This window comes from Acanthochromis polyacanthus, chromosome 23, assembly GCF_021347895.1.
Source record: "Acanthochromis polyacanthus isolate Apoly-LR-REF ecotype Palm Island chromosome 23, KAUST_Apoly_ChrSc, whole genome shotgun sequence".
Taxonomy (NCBI): domain Eukaryota; kingdom Metazoa; phylum Chordata; class Actinopteri; family Pomacentridae; genus Acanthochromis; species Acanthochromis polyacanthus.
In genome coordinates this window covers 16996743-17020793 of record NC_067135.1, presented here as the reverse complement: position 1 = coordinate 17020793, position 24051 = coordinate 16996743, and the positions used below count along the sequence as shown (strand labels likewise).

General features: G+C 39.8%; 1 protein-coding gene across 2 annotated transcripts in view; it reads left to right on the top strand.

Annotated features, from left to right (window-relative positions):
* arap2 (ArfGAP with RhoGAP domain, ankyrin repeat and PH domain 2) overlaps positions 1 to 24051 on the top strand; it is a 221349-nt gene that overhangs the window by 92191 nt on the left and 105107 nt on the right. For both annotated transcript variants that reach the window (XM_051944258.1, XM_022200496.2), the window contains exons 10-11: positions 9716 to 9822; positions 21271 to 21470. In XM_051944258.1, the coding sequence (XP_051800218.1) occupies positions 9716 to 9822; positions 21271 to 21470 (307 nt within the window). The remainder of the gene's footprint in view (positions 1 to 9715; positions 9823 to 21270; positions 21471 to 24051) is intronic.

Below are 24051 nucleotides of genomic sequence, written 5' to 3'. Positions count from 1 at the left end.
CGATTTTAGTAGTTTCAGAAATCTGCTTAGTTGTATTTTTTGGTTGATGTCTTCCGACATGGTTGTTTAAGAAATGAGATCAGCTCGAGTTAAATATGTTTTGGCCAGCTGAAACATATTCATCACTGCAGTGGTGAAAGGTTTAGTTCAGGCAATTGGACTTACCCCCACCGCCTCACAGCCATTTCAACCCAGGGGAAACACTGTGTGAAGAGTGGTTAAATCTTCTGGGGAGAGTTCTCAAGGCTGCCTTGTATGTGGCTGAGAGGTGGTGTCTAGGATAGAATATTCTATCATATTGCAGAATAGAATATTATTCTAGAATAGAATTCTAGAATATTCTATTCTAATATTCTATTCTATTGTAGAATAGGCTTCATAAGTATAAACAACATCTAAAATGAAAAGTGGTTTATTTGACATATTTGCGACTCTAACCTGAATAGATGTCTGTTAATTAATCACTCTGTAAATATAAAGAAATTCTAAATGTAAAAGAAAAAATGTTAAAAGTCAACATCACGCAAAACGTCTGTTTTATTTGTAGGCATTTTCGCTATACATTAAATAAAAAAGTTTTACCACGCATTTTTTATGAAAAATGAATGAATTATCCTTGTTGAACCATCATCTGTGAGAGGTAAAGAACACCATTACACTAAATTTAGACTGAAATAGTTTGTAATGGAGATATGAACAATGTTTATTGGGATTTTTTGGACAATTAAACAAGACATCACTGCTGTTCCTGAGAAACAAGCCCAAAAGGATGGTTAAAGTTGATATTATTCCACGTGAAGCAGGCACAGAAACATGTTGGTGTTCATTTGGAGTTTCTGTTTGGCTGTAAATGTGCAAAATTCATGCTTCCATTAGCTGAGAGATTTGCGTGGCTCTTTAACCACTGAATACTCTGCTATATTTAATGGTTACTTGCTGTCTGGTTTGTTGCTGGGCAGTGGGTTGATCAGAGCAGCTTCACATCTTCGTACTGCTGCTGCTGCTTGGGAGAACGTTGATGAGAACAGTGGAAGAGCTAAAAATGCTTCTAAAAAGTGAAGAGAACTGTAGAATGAAGCAGCAATTCTCTAATATTAACCCTTTAATGCTGCAGCCTTGACAACCACAGTATGTATTTGTTTTTCTATAGTTCGTGTTTTTGGGACAATGTTGATTTAAATGCTCAGTTATAAGTAATGAACAGAGCCCTGCTTTTTGTGACTACTGTGAAAATGTCTTTTAGTTTTCAAATAGTTACTTTTAGAAATATTTTATAACATACTTGGCCATAGAAAAAGACTGATTACAACATTAGAGTTGCGAGGACAATCTTTTGTGCTGTTCAGCTCTGTCTGAATAATTCAAGAAATGTTGTCCATGACTCTCCAAATTCCTCTCTCAAACAAAATTCAGCAATTAATTTTTTTTTTTTTTTTTTTTTGTGTCACATCAATTTGTCAATTCAACTGTGTCTATTATCTACTATTAAAAAGTAACAAAGCACCCAACATTATGACATCTGTTTGCTGTCTTTGCTTCAGTGTAGTGGGGTCATTGGACTCTAGGCTGGCTTCAATATTTGTTGATGAAAATGCCAATCATTTAGAACAAAATATTGCTTTGTTGAGAATAAATTGTCTATTGCGTTTAAAAAAAGAGAGAACTGATTAAATAACTGAGAGAATGTTGCTATAGACAAAGTACATCCATTTCATTCACATCCACTTTATGATGGGTTGTCAGTTTATAAAAATGTATTGCTACAAAATAGAACAAAAACACATCTTCCTTTAGGCGAGTTTCCAGGAGTGTTCAACAAAGCTGACATTCTGTCGGCCATCTTGGATGCTGGCATTTTTAAAATGCAAAACTTTCATTGAATGTCTAAACTAGCCGTCGTTGAACTAAAACAAGGACTGATTCAGCAACTGCATAACTCATTTCTCGCCTTAAATGCTTTCAGAAATAGTTTTTGCCGAAATAAAAGAGAAAGTTTGCGACCGAGCCGCCACGTTGGTTTCTTATGTATCTACCAATCAAGTGGGTGATATGCAGATGCGTTGCGTTTCCTTGTGAGAAAAATCGGCCCTATGGACACGTAGCTTCACATTAATTGGTTTTTAAATCTTTTCTGTTATCTGTTCTATGTAAACGCAGCCTGCAGTTCAGCCCAGGCAATGTATGTTCTTTAAAACTTTACATGTTCATTGAAGCAAAATGATTCAAAATAAATACATTTACTATGCTTTAGGCACCTGAATTTTCAAGTTGTCCCATTCTTGTAAATATAATAGCTTAGGAACACCTCAAGAGAATTTCTTCAAGTTTGACATAAATGTTCACTTAGACCTAAAGATGAAGTGATGAGATTTTAGCATCCAAAGGCCACTTGTAATTCATGGTATATATCGATATTCCGGGATGTATCAGGACTCTCTGGAGGGAATTTAATTACACCAGGCACAAGCATTAACCAGGACTCCAGAATGAACTAAATAGAATTTAGTCATGTGACGTTTCAAAGCACATTTTTGGCCACAGTTCAAGAATTCATATATTAAATATAACACGATTTCTCACAAATGCCGAACAGGATATAATGATGAAGAGATGACACCAGTATACCTATAAAGGTCAAAGGCTAACAACTTTGGAACCGAAGAGGAGATTGTGACCGTATTTCACATTTGGTCGGACACTCAATTGGTGTCACTGATCTGGGGTGGCCATCTTGAAATTGTGGTGATGTTCTGTGCTGCTGGGTTGAAAGTGTGTGTGAAACATTCTTGTTTTATAATTCCATTTTACACTTGAGAGACCCCTTGGATGCCTGGCGTGTTAGTGATTTTAGTGTGACTTTACCGTGATCCCATAGCTGAAGTATAGACTAAAATATGAATGGAGATCATATTAGAGATCACATGTGACCTGGGTTTGTTGTCTTAAAGAGCCCATGTTATGCTTTTTGGGTTTTTATCTTTCCTGTAATTTGCTAAATAGCCTTTTTGTGTATGTAAAAGGTCCGCTAATTTACAGAGCCTGAAGTCTAAACCAAAGTTAGTTTTGCTCTGTACCAGCCTGAAATACCGCGTTTGAAGTCATGCAGTTCTTCTATTACGTATTTACATCACCATGTACCACATTTTTAAAATGCCTGCTTAGCGGCTAGTTTGGCACGTCAAAAACAAAGAAGGAGCAGCTTCCTTGCAGTCACCAACATTTCCTGGAGGCCAAATGACCAATCAGAACAATCTGGGCATTTTGAGAGGTGGACTTTAAAGAGGCAGCAGCTAAAACGGAGCGTTTCATACAGAGGGTGAGAAAAGGTGCTGCACATATGCAGAATGAGAAAAATAATAGTTTTTTTGAACATTAAAGAATGTAAACAGATTTTATTAGACCCCAAAAATCTAATTATGATCCCATAAATGTGTCTAATATGGGCTCTTTAATTTCTCTGTTTCAGCATGCCAATATTTGCTAGTTAGTATAAAGCTCAGGCTGATGAAAATGCCCTGTTTTTGAAAATAAACCAAAATATTGCTGAAAATTTGACCTGCCAGTGGAGCAAAGGCAAGAGTCAAGGAATCATCAACCATCAAGATCTGTACAAGATATTTTGCCAATGCTTCTCAAAATTGTTGCGATATTTCTGGGCACTCCGTTGACTCGTGTGTGATTATAAACTCAACCCTAGCGTCTTTATTTTTGCCAAACATGCTTTTAAGCTCACACAGAAGCAGCTTTCACACTCAACATCCAAATAACTGTGTACAGCATGCACAGTAAAGTTTACACGATTACAGGACTTAAGGAAATATTTTAAGAATATTACCACTACCAATCAAAGTTTTAGAACTCCCTAATTTTTTTCTTTTTTTTAAAAATTGAAATTCAAGTCCAATGAATAGCTTGAAATGGTACAAAGGTAAGTGGTGAACTGCCAGAGGTTTACAAAAAGGTACCATTACCCAAATCTCAAAAATAATGTACATTGCAGAATTTAACAAAAAGGTCTTTTTCAGAGAACAAGAAATGAGTTGGCAACTTAAATTTGTTCTGTAGCAATGGTGGTCGATCAAGCATTGAGAGTTGGTGCTACTAAATCCTACAGGTGTTTCAACTTGATTTCTTACAACCCCCTCTGCCTGCATAAAAGTTGTGTATAATACACCATGGTACCAAACCCTCCAGAGCACATTAGACCAGTATTGTACTGCAGAAAGTAGTGTGTTGCGATAAAATGATGAAGAAAAGGTTATTCACAATAGACGAGAGACAGACCATCACAACACTTAAAAATGTAGATCTTTCCTACAGAGAAATTGTGAAGAAACTCAAGGTGTCAGTGCGTACAGTTTTCTTCCCCATCAAAAGACGCTCAGAAGACAAGTTTCTGAGAGGCAATAGCTTGGTGATAGGTGGCTCACAGGACAACAGCTTATTAGTGGTTGTAGTTAGAAGCCTCAGTTTAAACTGTGAAGAGAAGACTTTGAGTTGCAGGTTTGACAGGTGGAGTTGTAGCAAGTAAACCATTGCTAAGACACCAGAATTAAAAAAAAAAAAAAAAAAAAGAGGCTTGCCTGGGCCATGAAACACCACCAATGGACTACTGAAGACTGGAAGAAGGTATTATGGACTGATGAATCAAAATTTAAAATATTTGATTCATCACACAGGATTTTTGTACTCCGTCAAGTAGAAGAAAGGATGATTCCTCAGTGTGTGACATCAACTTTCAAACATGGATGAGGAAGTGTGATGGTCTGGGGCTGTTTAACAGAGTGAGAGGTACCATGAACCAAAACATCTACCACAGCATTCTGCAGCACCATGCAGTACCCTCTGGTATGTTCCTAGTTGGTCAGGGATTCATCCTACAGCAAGATAATGACCCAAAACATAAGTCCAAGCTATGCCAGAACTACCTTAGGGGAAAAAGAACAAGATAGTAAGCTTGAGAACATGGAGTGGCAGCACAGTCTACAGACTTAAACCTCATGGAGCTGGTTTGGGATGAATTGGACAGAAGAGAGAAAGCAAAGAACCTACAGAACCACACATTTATGGGAAATTCTGTAACAGAGTTGGGAAGAAGTTTCTGAAGAATATTTGATTTCCATTGTGGAAAGAATGCCACGAGTGTTTTCAGCTGTAATATCTGTCATAGGTGGCTACTTTGAGTCAAAAGTGTTGAATACATTTTGGTTTCTCAATTGATTTTCATATTTTAACTTCATTCTATGCTTTCATTTCAAAATGCGATAAGACATTAACATGCATAATTTCCACTAAAAAAATGGAAAACTTGGGGTGTTCTAAAACTTTGACTGGTAGTGTATAGAATTTCTTTTAAAATGGAAAAAATATCAGCTCTATTCAGTGCATTCATCACTTGCCTCATACGGTTTCTCCCTTTTGCCTCCATGAACCCTCTTTTTATACTTCTATTTTATAGGCTCTATCATTGTCCACAGTTGTGTGCTTCCTCGGCCACTCTGTGTCGCGGCTTGATGTTTAAAATAATCAAAAGTCTTTTGTCTCCGTTGAGTGTGTGCTCTTTTAAAGTCACCCACCCCTCTGTGCGCCAGTCTTACCCTGCATGCTTTTAAAGCAGCTTAAGTGGTTGAGTGGACATGGAATTGGAGATAGAAGTAGAGGCCGCCTCTATTTGTCTGGTTTCTCTTCAGCTTGGTACTGAGAATTGACTGACTCGCACAATAAGAGGTCGGAAAGCTTTGAAGGAAATTAGGACGGGACGCATGACTGGAATATGCAGAGCGGCCTTTGCTTAGAACTTACACGTTTAAAGTAGAAGGAGAAATCCCTTTTGTTTATCACTAAATTAGTTTTTTTCTCTTTTCGTGTTCGTCTTCGCGTGGAATGCTGAAAAATTGGCGTACGAATTCTCGCCTTAAGGCCTTTTCCCGTCTGCTCCAGCAAGCGCCATTATTGCCACCTACCCTTTGGCAGTTGTAATAGGGCGAGTTATTTTTACCTCTCATGCCTTTCCTTCCTCTCTCCTTCCCTCCATCCTTGGTGAATTAATTGGAGAGGGCGGGAGGCCCCGGCACGTATTGGGTAGGTAACGAGTGGCGAGGGCTGGACGGCCGCTAACACCCAACTCTCTAATTGGCTGCCTGAGAGGGATGAGGGTCATTAGGTATAGGTGACTGCTTTGCCCTCTCAGCACAGTCCTGCACATACATTCAGATGGGGCGGGAATGCTCATGCATGTATGTACACATGCAGCACACACGCCTTCCTCCTCCAGATATCCTCCAGCTGTAAAACCCAACAATTTTCCCCGGAATACATGTAAGTCATTTGTCCTTCTGTGTTTGAACTGCTTTGAGATCCTCGGCCCGAACCGAACTGATAGCAACAATGAGCTTTGGATGAGGTTGCTTTATACCCCCCCCACACTCTCATTATCGCGTCATGCATCTTCAAACCTCTGAACACACTGAACTTAAAAGAGCAATGACTGTACATGGTTATAATTGATAGGAGAGAGAGGCAAGTTTCCGCTGCCCCGAAGCCCTCGCATCAAAAGTTTTAGCTCAATTAGGACCTGGCCATACAGTGAATCCACTAGCCTCACTCACACATTATCTTTCTCTGTCTCTTATGTCATCCCCTTCTGAGATCAGAGTGCCTTAATTACTCATAACGTTTCACAGGATCTGAGTTCTGTGCATGATTCTGTTTCATTGTCCCCATTTTTGAAATCATTGTGCAGAACCGTTAAAGGAGGAGAATAATAGCTCGTGCTTTTTGCCACAGTCTTCTAAATGAGTTTGAAGTAGCCTAATTGGAAGCTGATCATGGTCAAATTAAGATTTTGACAACATTAGCCCCCATTGAACCGGCCCACACAATAGCAACAGATCACGCTGGGAGAATTCAGCGTCACGCAAATATTTAAGTAACTTCCATCTTGTGTTGCAGTCTGCGAAATTTGGCTGCTCTGAGGAGTGTGTTGCTAATTATTCTGCAAGAGAGATGGCAGCGCTCTCCTTCACATACATAAACACACACTTCTTTGCACGTGCCAGACCACGTATTTCCCAAAAAACAAAAAATGGATGGCATCAATTCATTTTCTTCTTTGTTTGGTGTAATTAGTGTAAATAGTTTTTGCTGGTGAGGAAAGCACATGTGATTTATAGCTGGCAGAGCATGGCAGCATTCAGGGCTCCTCGCTGAAGCGGAACTGTTGAAGTATTGGCTTCGATGGCGTTTTGTTCTTGCTTTTTCTGTACACACACACACTGTCAACTGCTCAGCTGACCCTTCACCTGTCTCACCCACTCTCAGTGAGGATTATCAAGACCTCCTCTCACTTATACCTCCCCTCTCCTTCCCCTTCCTCTCTTTGTCTCCCCATCTTTTGAGTCACATTTCTGGCTTTGCCTGTGTGCCTCAGTGATAGAATGTGTTTTTTTTTTTGTAGCGTAATGTTGAATGCCTGTGTTTTTTTTTTTCCATGTCTTTTTTTTTTTGGTCCTGTTTTGATGTTTTGCTTATATGTGTGGGTGTAGGTGCGCTTGTTCTGTCTTCCTGTCTGTTTTTCTGTCTCTGCTCAGAGCTCTAGGCTACAGAAAATGGTCTAAACTGCTGTGAGTGTTGAGGGTGAACTGAAGCAGGGAGGGGCACGGTGCAATGCAGAGTTACAGTACAACTTATAAAAACGGTGCCTCCGAATCTAACCCCTATTTCTGAAATGGGTCTCAGAAAACATTGAGACTGAAAGCTTGGGTTGGTTTGGATTCCCAAGACGCACCTTTGGCTTTCATAGAGCTTTGCTGTTAATACACAGGTACACGCACACACTATAGCCTCTTTTCCTTTCTGCCTCTCTTTAACACTCACACACGTCACATACTCAGTTTGTGCGTCATAACTGGTCGCTGTGCTATTGGTCTGTCACATACTATTTTCAGCAGGCCTCTCAAACACATCTGCCCTTATATCCAGTGCCATTTTCTAATAACAAAAAAGAAAAAAAAAACCACCCACAGTGACAGCAGAGGCGGTGACTGTCCCTGCACTGTCTGCCTTTGTGTTTGTTAGTTGTCATTATGCCAAATGACATTCAAGCCCCGTCCGAGAAACACATTGTGACATTAATGAGCCGACCTGTTGATCTCACCTTATTAGGGATGGTCTCAAATTTGGCCAAGAAGGGCTTCAGATAGTGTCTGGTGGCTTCTAACATTTGCAGTGGCCTTTGGGGAATAATTACTCTGCCACGGAGGTGGAGCTTTGGCGGAGTTATGTGGCGATCGACGTCTGTCTGTTAGCAATATTACTTAAAAACGGACAAATGGGTTTGGATGAAATTTTCAGGGAAGGTCAGAAATGTCACAAGGACCAGTTGATTTGATTTTGGCAGTGATGCAGCTTGTAGTCTGGATCCGCGGATTTGTTAAAGAGGACACATAACACATGCCTGTGCTCAGCGCAAGGTCATTTTGTTTGTGGGTACATCTATATTAAATGATCACTTTCTTTGTTGCCATGATTTGTGATCAGCAATAACTAATGAATAACTGCTGCATTTCTTTAAAAAAAAGAAGCTGCGTTCTCGGAGTGCCTTTCTTGATTTGAACTGTTCCTAGATTTATTTTTGACCGTGAAAATGGAAGTGTGTTAATGTGAGCAAACGGTGCCGGAATATGTTTCACTACAGTTTACTATGTTACGTTTTGTCCTCCATTTCACTGGGAGTAATTTGATATTTTGGGAAATACATTTATTTGCCTTTTTTTTTTTTTGCCAATATTTTTTTTAAATACGGTGCTAGCTATTGCATGCTAATCCACAATGTATAAAGCTTGAGCTAATAGGTTTTGACATTGGCTTAGCAACAGCTAACAGCTTAACTGTGAAAATATATAAATAAATTGAATATTTCAGATTTTGTCCTACATTTGTGACAAATTCAGAATTCAGTTTATTTTCTTGCTGGCCAGTGTTTAGCAGACAAGATATCACTTTCACATCTGTGTGCGAGAGCCAGTAGACATTAAGGACATAGTAACAACTAGCAAACTCTGCCCAACTTATACAAATAAAACAAAATAAATATGTTTTGAGTTCTGTATTTTTGAAAAAACGTGCTTATCTGCACTCTTGTCAAGGTGTAGGTATTGGACACAAATGTGTAAAACTTAAGTCTGTCCTTTTAAATTGGGTTATGTCCTCTAAGTATTTCTTGGTGAGCGACAGCTTTTTGAAGAACTACCACCCTAGCTGTCGCTTTATGTTGGATGCTAAGCTAGGGTAACCACTTCCTGGCTTGAACTCCATCTTTAACAGTCAGACCTGAAACTAATAACTGTAGCCAAGCAAGTTGTTCGGGTTTTATGTGTGGCAGTGCTGCGAAAATGTGACGTACCTTTTTCTGTTGTGTGTTTTCTCCGATACCTACTTTATATATTGGTTATGTTCTGATTTCTGTTTGCAATTTGTGCCTTTGTTACAGTTTAACGGTAAATCTTCAGTGACATACACTGTCACACCTTGGGTTTGAGGAATCACACCGTTAGCTAGCTATCTAAGTACGAAAATCAGAAAACTCACAGGAAGGACAGCATACAAGTGTTTAGATCATTTACCAAACAATTCCTTTAAGAGATGTGACAAGAATAAATGACTTTCATTATTTTAACATTTACTCATCTTCATCTCTCTCCGTATGTTTTCTCAGGACTTTAAAGCGGGGCTGGCTATTGCTGAAGTGGAACTGACTGCTGCCAATATCAAAGACACTGACCGCAGGGGCTTTGAAATCAACACACCCTTCAAAAACTTCTGGTATGTCTGCCCTTCATTTGTGTTTCTGCATGACATGCGAGTAATTGCACCGTACAGCACCTTGGCATGTACGTACATTTCCGTGTGTGTGTTTTGCATTGCCCCCTTTTCCCACAACAAAAAAATCTATTAATGCCAGGATGCATGTGATATCTTCATATGAGTATGTGCGACTGAGAGAAAAGTGCTCATCTGTTTGATCTGACAGCTCCTATCTGAACATTTGCTCTATTTTTTATTGCCTTTTCATCACCTCAGAGATGAAGTGAAGGAGCCTCGCTTTCAATACAGACCCTTCAGAATACACTTTCCAACAGGTTGTCACTGTCACGCACCTCCACATTTATTTCAGATCTTATAACAGATGGCAGCTGAATTTCATATTCTCCTTCGAAACAAATCTTACTGAATTATCATCTTATTTCAACCAAATAGCTAGGAAAATGCCATTCACATGCACTGAGCCTCTTGTTTCAATGTGTTATAATCTGAATAATCATATCTCATAAGGCATCCAAAATCACAGCTACAGCAAGGTTATGAATTTTGGTTAATCTGGTCTTTAACATGTGAGGTATTAAGAGTCTTATTGCACGATAAGGCGCTTGTAGTAAAAGAGTATTCACAAAGAGGCAGAGGATTCGTTCGGTTCACCAACATGTGCTGTAAAGGCTTGAAAATACCTCCTTAATGAGATGTAGCTGTGTGGGAAAATGTTAATGATTAATTAATTTGTTTGTGGTACCTACAGCTTGAGCATCTGCCTGCTCTTGTTCCCTGATTTCCTGAGAAATTAGCAAATATACATACGTCTCTCTATTAAAAACAAAAGTTTAATTAGGCACTAAAAAGTAAGCAATCAAAAGGATACATATGCTTTAGGACTGTTCTGAAGGCAATTGGAACAACATAAACTTCACTTTGTTGTTTGTTTCTCGTAGACTGTCTTATTTCTGTGCCTATATCTTTTTTCTTTCCTGGCTCCATTATAACTGAGACTTTCCTACTGACTTGAAGGCACTCCCTGGCATTTAAGCCCTTGCAGAGGTGTTATATTTGTCATGGATCCACCCGGCCACCATGTCAGTCACATGTGAATGGGTGTTAAAGTGTCTGAGGAGGGATCCCAGGACTGCATTATAAGTGGTTGATAAATGGTGTCACTTGCCACCTCCTGTGCTTCGTGATGGTTCTTCCAGTTTGACATTGATGGCTTTGCTTGACTTTTTGGACCATCTGTCTTATCTGGTCAAAGAGCCATGTACTTTTGAAGTGTGTACTCTGACCTGCATTTGCTATTTTGCTCAGCTTATACTTGGGTGTTTTGTCCTTAGTGCATGGAGATGAATTGTTTGTCGAGGATTCTCCTGAGCTTTTCAGTGAATACCAGTGTTGTTCTCTTGATTGTTCTTTTCCTCCTGCCTGCTCTGTGTCTTTTTGTGGTTTTCACAAAGGGTAACCACATGTTTTAAGTGCCTCTCTGATGTGCTTGCGCTGCCTCTTCTTCCCCTCTGTCCTTGTGGGCACATTCTGATCCCAGTGGTGTGGGATTCTGATAACCCCTAGCTTGTGCACCAGTGGGTGGTGAGAAACAAATAATAGTTATTGATCTGTGTGCAAAGGGATTCTGTAAACTTAAGTGTTGAGGCTTTTGCCATTTTGAGTGTGCACTGCGCAGTCCAACCAGGCCAAACTGTTTCCTTAGACATCTTCGTGAAAGAACTTGATGTTGTGCAAACTAATTGATGTGTTCTGTGAAGGCTTCCACTTCCTGTGTTTTGATTCTGACCCTGGTGTCATCCTCGTACCTAAACATAAGTGAGGGTGCAGTTCCAACGAAATTGGGTTCAACATCTTTCATATCGAGATTGGCCCATTTTGGAGACACCTGTAGAGGTCTTCATTATTTTGGAAGTAGGTGGTAGGTCGGTAGAATTTGCTGGATGGATTGTTGTCCTTCCAGTATTTTAATGCTTCTCGGCTTAACAAATGAAGTAACATTCCAATATTTTCATCTGAGTCCAGTTCTATTTTTCTAACCTTGTTGGAAAGAAGTCCTGGGAACTTATGTCAGGCTGTAGAGTGTTGCCAAAAAGAAAAGCTAGGAAGTTGGATAGGTGTTTGGCAATTTTGGAGAGTCTATAAATGCAAGGGGTGTCTCTTCAGAATGTAAGCTGTATTATAGTCTTTTTCTTTTTTTCTGGTAGGATCCTATCCCAGACACTCAAGCAGGCCATGCGTGCTAAGTAGACCCGCCACTTTGGCATCCGCTATGTCTAACACAACTGGGCATCTTCCGTTGTTGGCTGTCTTTTTTTTTTTAATTGTGAGGATGGAAAGTGGGGCTTTCTTATTGTGGCTGATGCCTTTCACCTTAACAGTTTCAATGCCGCATCTGCTAAATAGTTGTTTCTGTTGTTTGCAACGTGAAGGCCAATCAGCTCAGTCACAAGATGATTGCAGATACAGCATTTCAACAAACATTCAACTATTAAATCCATGTGCCGATAATGAGAAGCGTTAAGGAAGTCGTCTGGATGAGCAGACTATGCAAGGTCCTTTAATAACTGTGGTAATATATGCACGTCAGCATGTTCAGGGATTTTCCCTGATTAATTAGAACATGAAAATGATTGAAAACAAACGTGTGCTGAGCTCTATCTCTAGGTTCTACTGTTTATATAGCTACAGCTCGTAAATAAAACGTGACTGAAACCCAGCATCTCCACAACACATTTCCATTGTAATGTTATGCTTTAAGATGTCTCGAAGTTGGCCATTTCGATCCCCCTTGTGTTCATATCCTTGAAATATTGTCATCATTGTTCCGTATCCACCACCTGTTGCTGTCCATCCACAACATCGAGAAAGCGCTATCTTGCTCAGGCTAATATTAGTAGCCTTTACCTTTAAAAATGTCCAATTATAACCGTGTGCATGTGTGGTATCATATTGTGTATGGAGTGTGTTGTATACTGCATTCATTTGACCTTTCTTGTATCAATTTTTGTGTCGAGAGTAGTGGATTTTCAAAGGCATTAGTATTGACTGCCAGATTTCATTATGTTCCTAATTTGACTAATCATGGCCAGAAAGAGTTTTTCCTCTGAGAGGTCTTCATGACAGAAAAGAAAAATCAACGAGCACAGTATTAAAAGGAAGAATTAAATTGGTAAAAAATAATCACTAGTTTCAGCCTGATAAATGTGAATATTTGCTGATTATCCTGACCTTCTCTAGTAGCGAACAGGATATTTTTTGGTTTTACGCAGTTAGTCAGACAAAACAAAGAAACTGAAGACCTCACATTGGCATCTGGGAAATGTTGATCAATGTGGTATTGCGGCTTGCTATTTTTGTATATTTTTTTAGAGCAAACAATGAACTGTGTAAGTGGCAGATGAATCGATAATGAAAAGTATCATTAGTCCAAGAGCTGCACGAATTGTTGTTGGTCACCAGAATTGGATTTCTCCATGTTGGTGCATGTAACCATAGTACACAAACATTGATGCAGGATTTCATCACCAAAAATGTCCAATCATTAGGCTACCTGTCAGTCCATGTAATCCATTTTTTTTTTACCTTGTGGTTTGTTTGTGATGGATTTGAACAAAAAGCCCCCTTTTCTCACCTTTTTTTCCCCAGATCAGCTAAGCAGAACAGCAAATGTAAAAAACGACCTCGTAGAAAATAATTTTGACTGTACATCACTTGAAACAAATTTATGCATTTTTACCTATTGCTATAACAAAAGGGGAGTAAATGTTTTCCTTTGGGGTGTCGCTTGTGAAACTAATGAGCAGGCTTGTCGCAAAGTTAAGCTCGGCTCTAATGAGACTAAAGAAAGTCTGCTTGTAAGTTTCCCCTTCAGGAAGCACTTTGTGAGTGGCTTCACCCACCACACACCTCATAGACTTATTGATCATGGCTGTGTGTGCCATACATGAGAACAGGGTCCTGTAAAATCCCACTAATTATCGATCAGGGTTCTTTTTTTTTTAAATAGATAGTCTCCCCTGGGAGCTCTGTGCAGGCATCTCTGCCTCTGTAGGGCACAAAGCCTTTCAGGTGACTCCTCTCAATGAGGGTCTGCAATCAATGAGTGAGCTGCTTGTTTGTGCTGTAATGGCCCATTTAGAATACAACCGTCACAGCTGCATGGACAAAGCACGGCTCGTTTGTTTGTGCGCTTGTTCACCATTTTCCCTTCTCTTTTTTACCCCTTCCTTTTTTTTTTTTTTTGCCCGTTGCCTCTTGTAAAGATTTTTCTTTGCCCTCATTCCTCTACCTGTCTGTTGTATGTCCCATCGATCTGTTTGTGTCAGCTCCCTTAATGGTCCCATCGTTTCGCAGCTTCGTTAATATGGTGGATGTAATTGCCATTTTGTATGGAACAAAAAAAAAAAATAGCGAAATTAAAATGAGCTCAGGTTTCCCGAATTGTTTTGATGAGGTGATTGTTGAAGGGGTTTTATTGTGAGTGTGTGTGTGTGTTTGTGTGTGTGGATCAAATCGATTGGCGGCCCTGGGAGCGTTCTCCTACCTGCTCAAGGTGGGGATTAGTGAGAAACTCATCTAATCACTTTAAGCTGCGGAGACTCACTTTGGCTTTTCCATTGTTTTGCTGGCGTTAAATGGACGGAGCGTTCACTGCGCTGTGGTGGATACAACAGCAGACTTCCACAAGTAGAGAGAATGACAATGAGGCGCAGGGGAGAGAAGATGTTACCAAGCAAAGACGTTGAACTTTGGAGAACAGAGAAACTTTGTGTTCTTGATCAGAAAGCACTTTTAGTGAAGTAAAGCTACAGATAAATGCCTAGCTCAAGGGCATATTGGAGAAAATCCATGTTTGTCTGACTTGTTTTGTGTTTGTCTGCTGGGTATTGGAATCTTTGGACAGTTTCACAATTTTTAACCTAAGCAGCAAATATTTCCTAATGAAAAGTCTTGACGGCAAGGTCTTCGGATTATCCTGAGCATAGGGGGCATTTGTTTTGGAAGGACTTCTTATTGTTAAGTTTTTCAAATTGAATTTTCTACAGCTTTTAGCAGCGCAAGCACTCTGATTCCCTTCATCTCTATTGTATCAAGTGGCAAAAAAAGAAATCTCAGAGGTGGGTAGTTCAAAGAACTTGTCATCTTAAACCTGAAAACTAATGCATCTACACGGACAGCAAGGAGAAGTGTTTTTTGTGTGTGTGTGTTTGTATGGCTAGACAACATGAAATCAACAAGAAAAGCCAGCGTGCAGCCACTTGGCAACAACACAGCAGTAGATGTAGGATGCAACACAAACATAATGGCTTACATTACATATGGTGAAGTTTATTTTTAGCAACAATACACATGCAGTTTATGTTCATTGTGCAGACAGTCTAGAGATGTATTCATGGGGATTCTTGAGAAAAGTGGCAGATAATGCCTTCTCAGTCACTCAGACATGTGGATGACGAAAATGTGGATGACGAAACCAAGAATTTATCTTTAGTCTCTCATCCTTTAAATTCCCTTGAAAAAAATCAAAGAAAATATGAATATACCCAGGACGATTTAAAAAGGTTGGTGCTAACTTTAACCATCAATCACAGCAGCTTGTCCCTCTAGTTGATAAAATCTAGCACTGCCCGACTGAAACCCAACTTAATCTTTATTGGCTACTCAGTTTCTGTATCCCCTGACATCAGATGCATCAGTTTCTATATATAATTGGCTCCGGTTTAAATGGCCAAGCCATCATGAACTCTTAATTTGTCTCTCACATTGGCAAAAGGATATCAACACTGCGGTTTTAATGAGGCATGCCAGCTATTAAAGCTGGGGTAGGCAGTCATTTTTTGGTGTCTTCAGGCAAAAATTCCATAATAGCCTTTCAGTGAATTCCAGTCAAATGGAGTCAAATGAAAACTAGACTTCTGCATCTCCTGTTGCCTCTATTTATAGGCTTTAGGAAATCTCGCCAGTGGCAGGAGACTTTATCCAATCACAGGTCTCTTTTCAGGGATAGAATATTCTCATTGGCTATATCACGAATGCAAATGCATGTGCACATTGCTTCAGATGGTGGGAACTCTGATCAGTAATGGAAATCCTGCAGAATAAAAAGAAAAGTTGCTATTCCACCATTGGCAACAACTGCCCACACTGAAGGAAACCAAAAACGAAAGACAGACTAGTCTCATGATAGACTCTGCTGGCAAACATTTAGTTGCTTCAAATCCGGAAGACATCTTTCTGGTCAAGCCTATCAATCAAGCTTGTGTTGCTAACATGGATGAAGTGCATTCATATATCCCCATGCTCGTCTGCCAGCAGGAAAGGGAAGATAACTGCAGTAATTCTAGCTGTTGTCTTTGTCTTGCTTTTTCCAGATTTCCACATACCTCGGGTTTCACTTCCATTGCACTTATAGACAGACTGAAAAAAGAGTGGTCAAAAGTACCACAATTTTTCCTCTTTAATATTTGGCCAAGCTCCCTAACCTCCAGATCCAGCAGTTCTCATAAATCAGCTAGCAGCATAATTTTGTTTGGCTCTGTGCTGGGTAAATGCTCACATCTTTCGCAGCCTGTATCACAGTTTGTAAATCTTTTGTTCCGAAGTTTTTCTATGAAGTTTGAGTCTGCAAGCCTAAGCTTCGGTAAATCTAATGACACGTTATATGACATCGTTATGGGTCATTTTTCTCACAAAGGACATTATATAGCAGTTTTGTTATGATGAGTGGACTAAGGATTATATGTAAAAAAAAAAAATGACTTTGGATTAGAATAATTTTCATTTAACTGCATGGATTCTGTCTTTTTTTTTTTTTTTTTTGAAGGGAGGCAGCTTGGTTGATTTTATATCAAGGTCATAGAGGCCATATTGATTATCCAAGCATTAAAACTCTACATGCTCACAGTAGTAAATGCTATTGGAAATGACTGGTTGAAATGTCGCTTGGATGTCAAGTCAAGCAATACTGTAGTAAAGACTGCTAAATACTCAGACTCAGAATGTCAGAATATTAACATAGCAATATGGTCTCGAGTTAAATATTATGTTCAATAAAAACTTTTCATAATATAAACCACAGGAACTTAGTATATTACAAGTACGTCAAGCAACCATGTAGCAAAAGTGGATTAACACATTTTCTTTTTAAATAAAATACATTTTCATGAGTCGGGACTCCTACTAAATCCTTGGGTAAATGGGAAGTGGACTTCAGAGAGTAGACCATGAAGGTCATATAGGTTATTTGAAACTGAAAATTAGAGGGACCTTTTTTAATGGAACTGTTAGACATTTTCAGAAATATGCTTATTTGCCGTCTTGCTGAGAGTTGGGTTAGAAGCTGGAAAACACTGACTTTTTTTGTGAAATATCAACGAAGACCCTGGTGACTTTTAGCTTAGCGTAGCACGAAGACGGAAAACCAAAATGCAAAAACATCAAATTATGTGTGCAGTAAAGAAAGGACTCCAGGAAATCACTATAGTGCCTAGAAAGAAAGAAAGAGAGATTTTGCCACACCTGGACCTCATTTACACGACTATGTTTCACCCTAAAACCTTGCCTTGTTGGGTTTACACGACAACGGAGTGAAAAAAATCTGCATTTACATTGGAACGCTGCAAGGATTGAAAACGCTGCAGTGTGCATGCCAGGCAGGTAGTTGGCGATGTAACTTTGTAGAGATTCACCCCACATGACCACTCCCCGTTCCTTCATGGACCAGAGGAAGTACAGCAGCCGATGTAGAAGTGGGCTGATTATCTGGCGTATATTTTGAATGCGTCTTTGCTGATTGCAGTAACGGCGCAACAAGTGCACATTTTTCTCAAGGCGTATAATAAATTCAGTCGACTCAGCAGCACAAGCCCAACATGTTAGTCCACCATTGTTCCTGTTGTTGTCCGGTTCGTACATGACAACTAGAATGAAAGTATAATGCGCAAAGCGGAGCGGGACATAAGTGTTCTCACTGAGAACTCTGGCTACTCGTTCACATGGCAATGATGGCTGTTTTGCTTGAGGAAAAAATTCCATTTTGGAGGCCATTTTCAAACGTTTCTGTATTTGGTTGTACACATAAATGGCGTTTCTGTGTAAACGGATGACTGAAACATAGCAGAACCTTTGCGTTTCACCCTAAAACCTTTGTCGTGTAAAATGGTCCCTTGTTCACATGCTTACTCCCTGTTTCTTGTTTTGATGCTAAGCTAACTGTCTCCTGGCTTTTTAGACAGACATGCGAATGATATCAGTCTGCACCAAGAAAGGGAGTTAGAGTTTTTTCCAAAATGTCAAAGTATTCTTTTACGCAGTCAGTGCATTTCTGGAACAAAAAATAAAAATAGCTGAGCTGTCTGACATTTTCATATATGCGCATTACTGTGTTTATTGCACTCCTTGATTACTTTCAGCTTTGATAACCTTCCAGATAATTACTTGGTAGCAGCGTGCAATAACTTGTAGTAGTTTGTGGTTGGGTGGCTGAAAGGTAAAATGTCATTGACTCCGATTTCAGGGTTGTTGGATACACCGAGTATATTTTCAGGTTGGGAGTTTGTTGACATGCAGGCTCCACATGTGAGGGAGAAAATGAGCGAGGAGCAGATGGGACGCTAAAACGGAAGATTTTGTTGCAAAAAAAGAAAATGCAGCCTCAGCTGTAGGGCTGCCCGATTAAAGTAATATTATTCTTCATCATGATTTTGGCCACTTGCAATTGAATTAACCCTTTAAGCTTCAGTCAATTCCAGCCGTTTTCAGTACAAAAAATCGCTAATATTCTATTTTTAAATAAAAAAAATTACGAAAAATACAGGGAATATTGGACGCACATCGCGAGGTGCATTTCCTTGAAAACGACCGATTCGTGGATTTTATACCGACTTCAGGACATGTTTTGGATAAAATAGTTTACTGGCTTGTGTCATCTGGATGTAAAAGGTTGGATTATGGCCGTTTTTTGTGGAATCTTTTTTTCTGTGTGTAATAATGAACCCGGAAATGTGAGTCGCGCTGTGTGCGTTGAAGCCGTGTATAGAGAACGGATGGATGAATATTCGTTTTTGTCGGACAAATGTGTTTGCAGCCGTCGGACATTCTTGAAATTCCTATGCAAATTAGTAGGTGTACCGCCGGCGGTACACCTACGACGCACTGAAGCGTAAAGGGTTAATGGACTTCAATAACTAAGCGCGGAGACTAGAGGCTTCTATGTGCACAGCTAACTAGCTACTTTGTACTGTAACCCACATGTCAGTAGATTTAAGAATATAGGTAAATGGTAGTGTCTATTAACAAGCAGATGTTGAGCAAATGATTACAACAAGATGAATTCAGGTGAAGACGAGCCTCATTTTAGGTCTTATTTTAATGTAGGTTTGTACATTGGTACAACATGAAGGTGAAGGCAGTGCTATATTTATATACTCACCAAAATCAATGAATAATTGTTGTAATTGCCATCACAACATTGGTTAAAATAATTCTGATTATTGTAGCCATAGTCATGCAGCCCTACTCGGTTCTGTGGGACTATTTTGGCTCCAGAAAAGACCAAAAAAAAAAACACTTTGTCGGCAGTATCTTTTAGATTATTGCCACTACACAAGGCAACACACCTTTTTTTGCCTTTTGAAACAGCATAACAAAGCTCCGTATGACATGTGCAAAACCAGATCTAAAAGCCATGCAAAGCCAAAAGCTGTTTTGGATGCCTTTGCTGCTGTTAGGTCCTATTAAAAAGGCTGCAAATGGTTCACACAATTTTCAGCTTTGAAAAAAAAAAACAAATTCTATGCAGATTCACTCCACTACAAAACCATCTCAGCTATTCTAAATTATAAATGTTTTTCCCCAAATAAAGTTACTAAAGTCATCTAGTGAATATTCCTATATTTTTTCATCACAAAACATAGAAAACCAAAAATAAAACAACTTTTTTTTAAAAATATCATGCAGCTGTAGTAGAATATTTGAACAATATTTGAGATAACTTGAAACTCATAATAGATTTTTAATATCTGAGCAAAAATAACTTTTTTATTGATTACGATTTAAAGCAGTTTTAGCTGGGGTTTGCTTCAAATTTCCATTCATAGATATATTTTTTTATTTTCCTGCTCTTTTTCCCACCTGTTGCTCTTAAAGCTGCAGTTCATTTCGTCGCCCCATCTGAGACCTGCCTTCACTTCATACCTAAAAAAACTCTGCAGCCCCTTCACACACACTCGTGCTGCCTCCTGCCTCCCTCTGCTCCTCTGTGGTTTTCAGGGGCCATGTTGTAGTTCAGCAGACAATGTGAGCAGTCATCTCTTTAGATGGGCCCTGGGCAGAGACAGGTGGGCACAGAACGGCTGAACCCAATCAACCTATCGATCTCTGCTGGGTTGCTTGGGCATGGCTGGCCCCGGTGCACATCCTCTGCTCCAGGCGAAAGCCTCCCCCTCCCTCCCTGTCTTCCTTCTTACTTTACTTTAGACCGGTTGCCAGGTTGCCATGGAGACCAGTGGTCCCATTTCTCCTTTCTAAGTGCTTCTTTCAGTCAAGCTAGGGTGCTCTCCGTCTCCGTTTCCTCGCAATTTTATATCTCTGTCGATCTCTGTCATTCTGCCTTGCCTTTCTTTTTGTCTCTTGCTCGCTCCCACTTAAGCACACACGTGCGTGCAGATTGCTTGTTACACTGACTTCGCATTACATTTAGCTAATCTGGAGATATTCATTACTTTCAGCAACTTCTTCAAAACACACACTCACTTTTACATCATCCTCTGCATCAGGAACCTGTGCTGTCTGCCAAAAAGGCGTTTGTGCAAGGACTTGTTAGACATAGATGGATTCAGAGATATGTGAAAGTGTGAACAGTTCTTTTTTCTGTTATTATATTGTTTCTAGTACAGTTTTATGACATTGTAATTACCAAGCTATTGCAATGCATGTAAACCTGACTCAGTATAAATGATATATGTTAGCAAATTCATTTTCTACTTTATAATGTGAGGTGCTAAAATTTTAAAATGGACATCATTATCAGCTTATCTCGTTGCTTCACTTTTATTTTATTCATTTTAGGTGTACAGAGCCCTTGTTCCATGTTTAATGTAGCCTTAAATACTCTTTTCCCGTCTTTTTCCTCAACTTTTTGCAGGTCTAATGTAAAAATAATATCCTGCGTTAGGACTTCATTGATTTCAGTGGTACATGGTGAGATAGATTGACTTACCAGCACCCCCTTCCCTCCCCCCCCATCAATTTCACCAAATCTATTGCAGTCACACACATATGTGTACGCCGAGCAACCCCCAAAAAAACTTCTCCAAATACAGAAACACTCCCGTAACCCCCACCAAGCGATACTGTGCTGTTTTAATTGCTCTCTCAAATGAAATCAATAACGGTGAGGTGTGTGCTGGGGTGGGGTTTGCGGGGCACAAAAATCAATTGTTGCAGCTTCACGGCCGACTCTGAACGGGAGAAGAAGGAGTGGATTGAAGCGGTCCAGGAATCGATCGCCGAGACGCTCTACGACTATGAAGTGGCGGAGAAGATCTGGTTCAACGAGGCCAACCGGAGCTGCGCCGACTGTCGGGCCCCAAAGCCAGAGTGGGCGTCGGTCAATCTGGGCGTGGTCATCTGCAAGAAATGTGCAGGTAAGGGAAACACTCCTAACTTTCTTCTACTTTCAGATGGAATATGCGGGTATACATGCTGATAAAGTACAGATAGTATGGCACTGAACACCCTCCTTAATGAATTTATTACAGAAAAAATATCTCATTTAATCGTACCTTTCTCAGTTCCCTAATTTGTAGCACACCGGTAACACTGATGAACACTTCAGCCTGGTAGGTGATGGTAATGCTCCTAAAGATACACAGGACGCAGTTTGTGATGTCAGCACACTAGAAAGTTTGGTGAACAGTGAAGGAAGACCGCATTGAGCTTGTTGGGCGGAAAGTTGTCTTTACAAATCCTCTCGATGGCAGCTTGGATAAAAGCGTGGTTGTGTGCAAATTCTTATCACTGCAGCACTTTAAGCCGACGGTATCGCCTCAATGCAGAACATTTTGCTGCGAGCACCAGAGCTAACGTTACCTACAACAGTCCTGGCACCAGCAAACAGTGTATTCATCCCATAATTGACCACTTTTCAAGACATTGAGAGGGCTTGAGTTTGCAAAATGTCTTAAAATGTTGAATATAATCGCTATAATTGCACTTTGAGTTCGCAATAATCTGTGAATGTAGTAGACAGATGAAAAATGCGCAGGTAAACATGAATGAAACAAACATTTTTGTTGTTTAAATCCATGTATATGTCCATTCATCAATGCGGTCGTCAACCGAAATTTATTTGAATTGGAAAACTTTGCTTATTGTGTCAAGACAAAAATGTGATTAATCGAGATTAATTAATTGCATAGCCTCTAATTAGATGCATTTTTTTTCCATTGGGTCACATTTTCTGTTACTTTTCAGCAAATGAATCGAAGTCTCACATGTCTCTGGATTGAGTCTTTGAATTTTTCAGTTCGAAATATTGCAAAGGTGGTTTATTTTAATATGATTGAATATCGCCAGGTTTAATTTAGCCCTGTTCTAAACCGGCTGCTTCAGTGCCTGAACCTCTGGAGTCGACTGAGCTGCCCAATTTCCTGATTTCATACTGCTTTAGTTGTCTGACAACAGACACAGAAAATGATGTAAGTGAGAGCAGCTTTTTTTTGGAATGTCATCTGTATTAAAATGCAGTATGTCTAGGAGAAAAACGACATGATCACTGGCTGAGTTGCACTAAAGCACAACTGGCAGCACTGACACAATCATTGTTTGTAGATTTCATTTTGATCGTAAAGTTTTCTCCCTCAGCTGTTCTAGTTTCCTCAATGCTTTGACCTGTGGGCTTGTAATGAATGCTAATGCTAATGTTACCCACATAGATACTGGGAGTGCATGGAGACTCTTGTGTTCACCCTTGCAGCCAACAGCAGAACATTTGGTGTGCTTTCGTGCTTGGCTTAGATGTTTTAGAGTTAGCAGAAGCAGCTCTAGAAAAGAAATAAACCTGTGGGCGAGTTGCTCTTCTTGAATGGTTCTTAAATGCAGACTTTTAAATCTTCCAGACAATGAGAAAAGGAGACACATTCTTGGCTCACAGTCATATGAAACCAGCAAAAAAGATAAGAAGTTGGTGCTATCATATGTAGCAAAGGAAGCTAACTGGAAATGCTAACATCTTGCTGTCTTGCTCATATCGTACATGACTAAGACTCTTCTGTTTCTCACAGTTTATAGAGAGAAACCAAAATAAATACCACACTGCATGTAAAAAGTTAGGAACAAAGACATGCTAAATTACAAAGCCATGCATGTTAGTGCCCAGTTCCTCTGTCTGTATGTGTGGTCTGATGTTTGTGCCTGTGTGAGTATGTACTCTGACCCAGAGGCTCTTTCAGAATAAGATCTCAGGTGATAAGCCACTTATGGGAGTTGGCGTCTGGCCTCTGGACTCTTTAATCTATTTGGCAATACTGGATGGCTCAGATGAAATGACAACAAAGATTAAGCCACAGGCGAGAACTTGGGGGATCCCGAACTGCTTCTTGACCCACTAAACATGATTAGAGAGGCGCAGCAGCTATGCTTGTTGTGGAGGGATATCTGGTCGGTGTGTCGTCTTTTTTTTTTTTTCTTTTTTTTTCTTGGCATGCTCTTGTAAACTCCCTCTGCACATATCTACCATGCCGTTTAATGCATTTCCCCACCTCTGCAAAGACGATGTAATTGGTGCGAATCAGATATCCAACATTTTCAAGCGCCCTTAAATGATTTCAGGGGTGTTTAATATTACATTTTGTCGACACGCTGAGACCGAGAAGGTGAATATTTGTGATGAGAAAGCCGTCCTCGCACTCTGCTCTCCTGAAATTAGACCGGGGTCCATTTGGAATATCAATGACTGCTCATGCTTTTAATTAGCGCTCTTACGCTTTATTGTCACGGACAATAAAGAGAAATGCTGAACAAGAGAAAGCGGAAAGAAGTAATGAGAAGGCTAATGGTAAAATGATCCCAGATTGGCTTTTCTCTTTTTGTGCCAAGACGGAATAAATTTGAATATTGTGTAACCGTGCTTTGGTGCAGAACTGTTTCATCCTGTGATATTTTGTCTGTGTTTGTGTAGACGAAGGGATTGTTCATGTCCATTATTGTTAGTGGTAAGTAAATAAT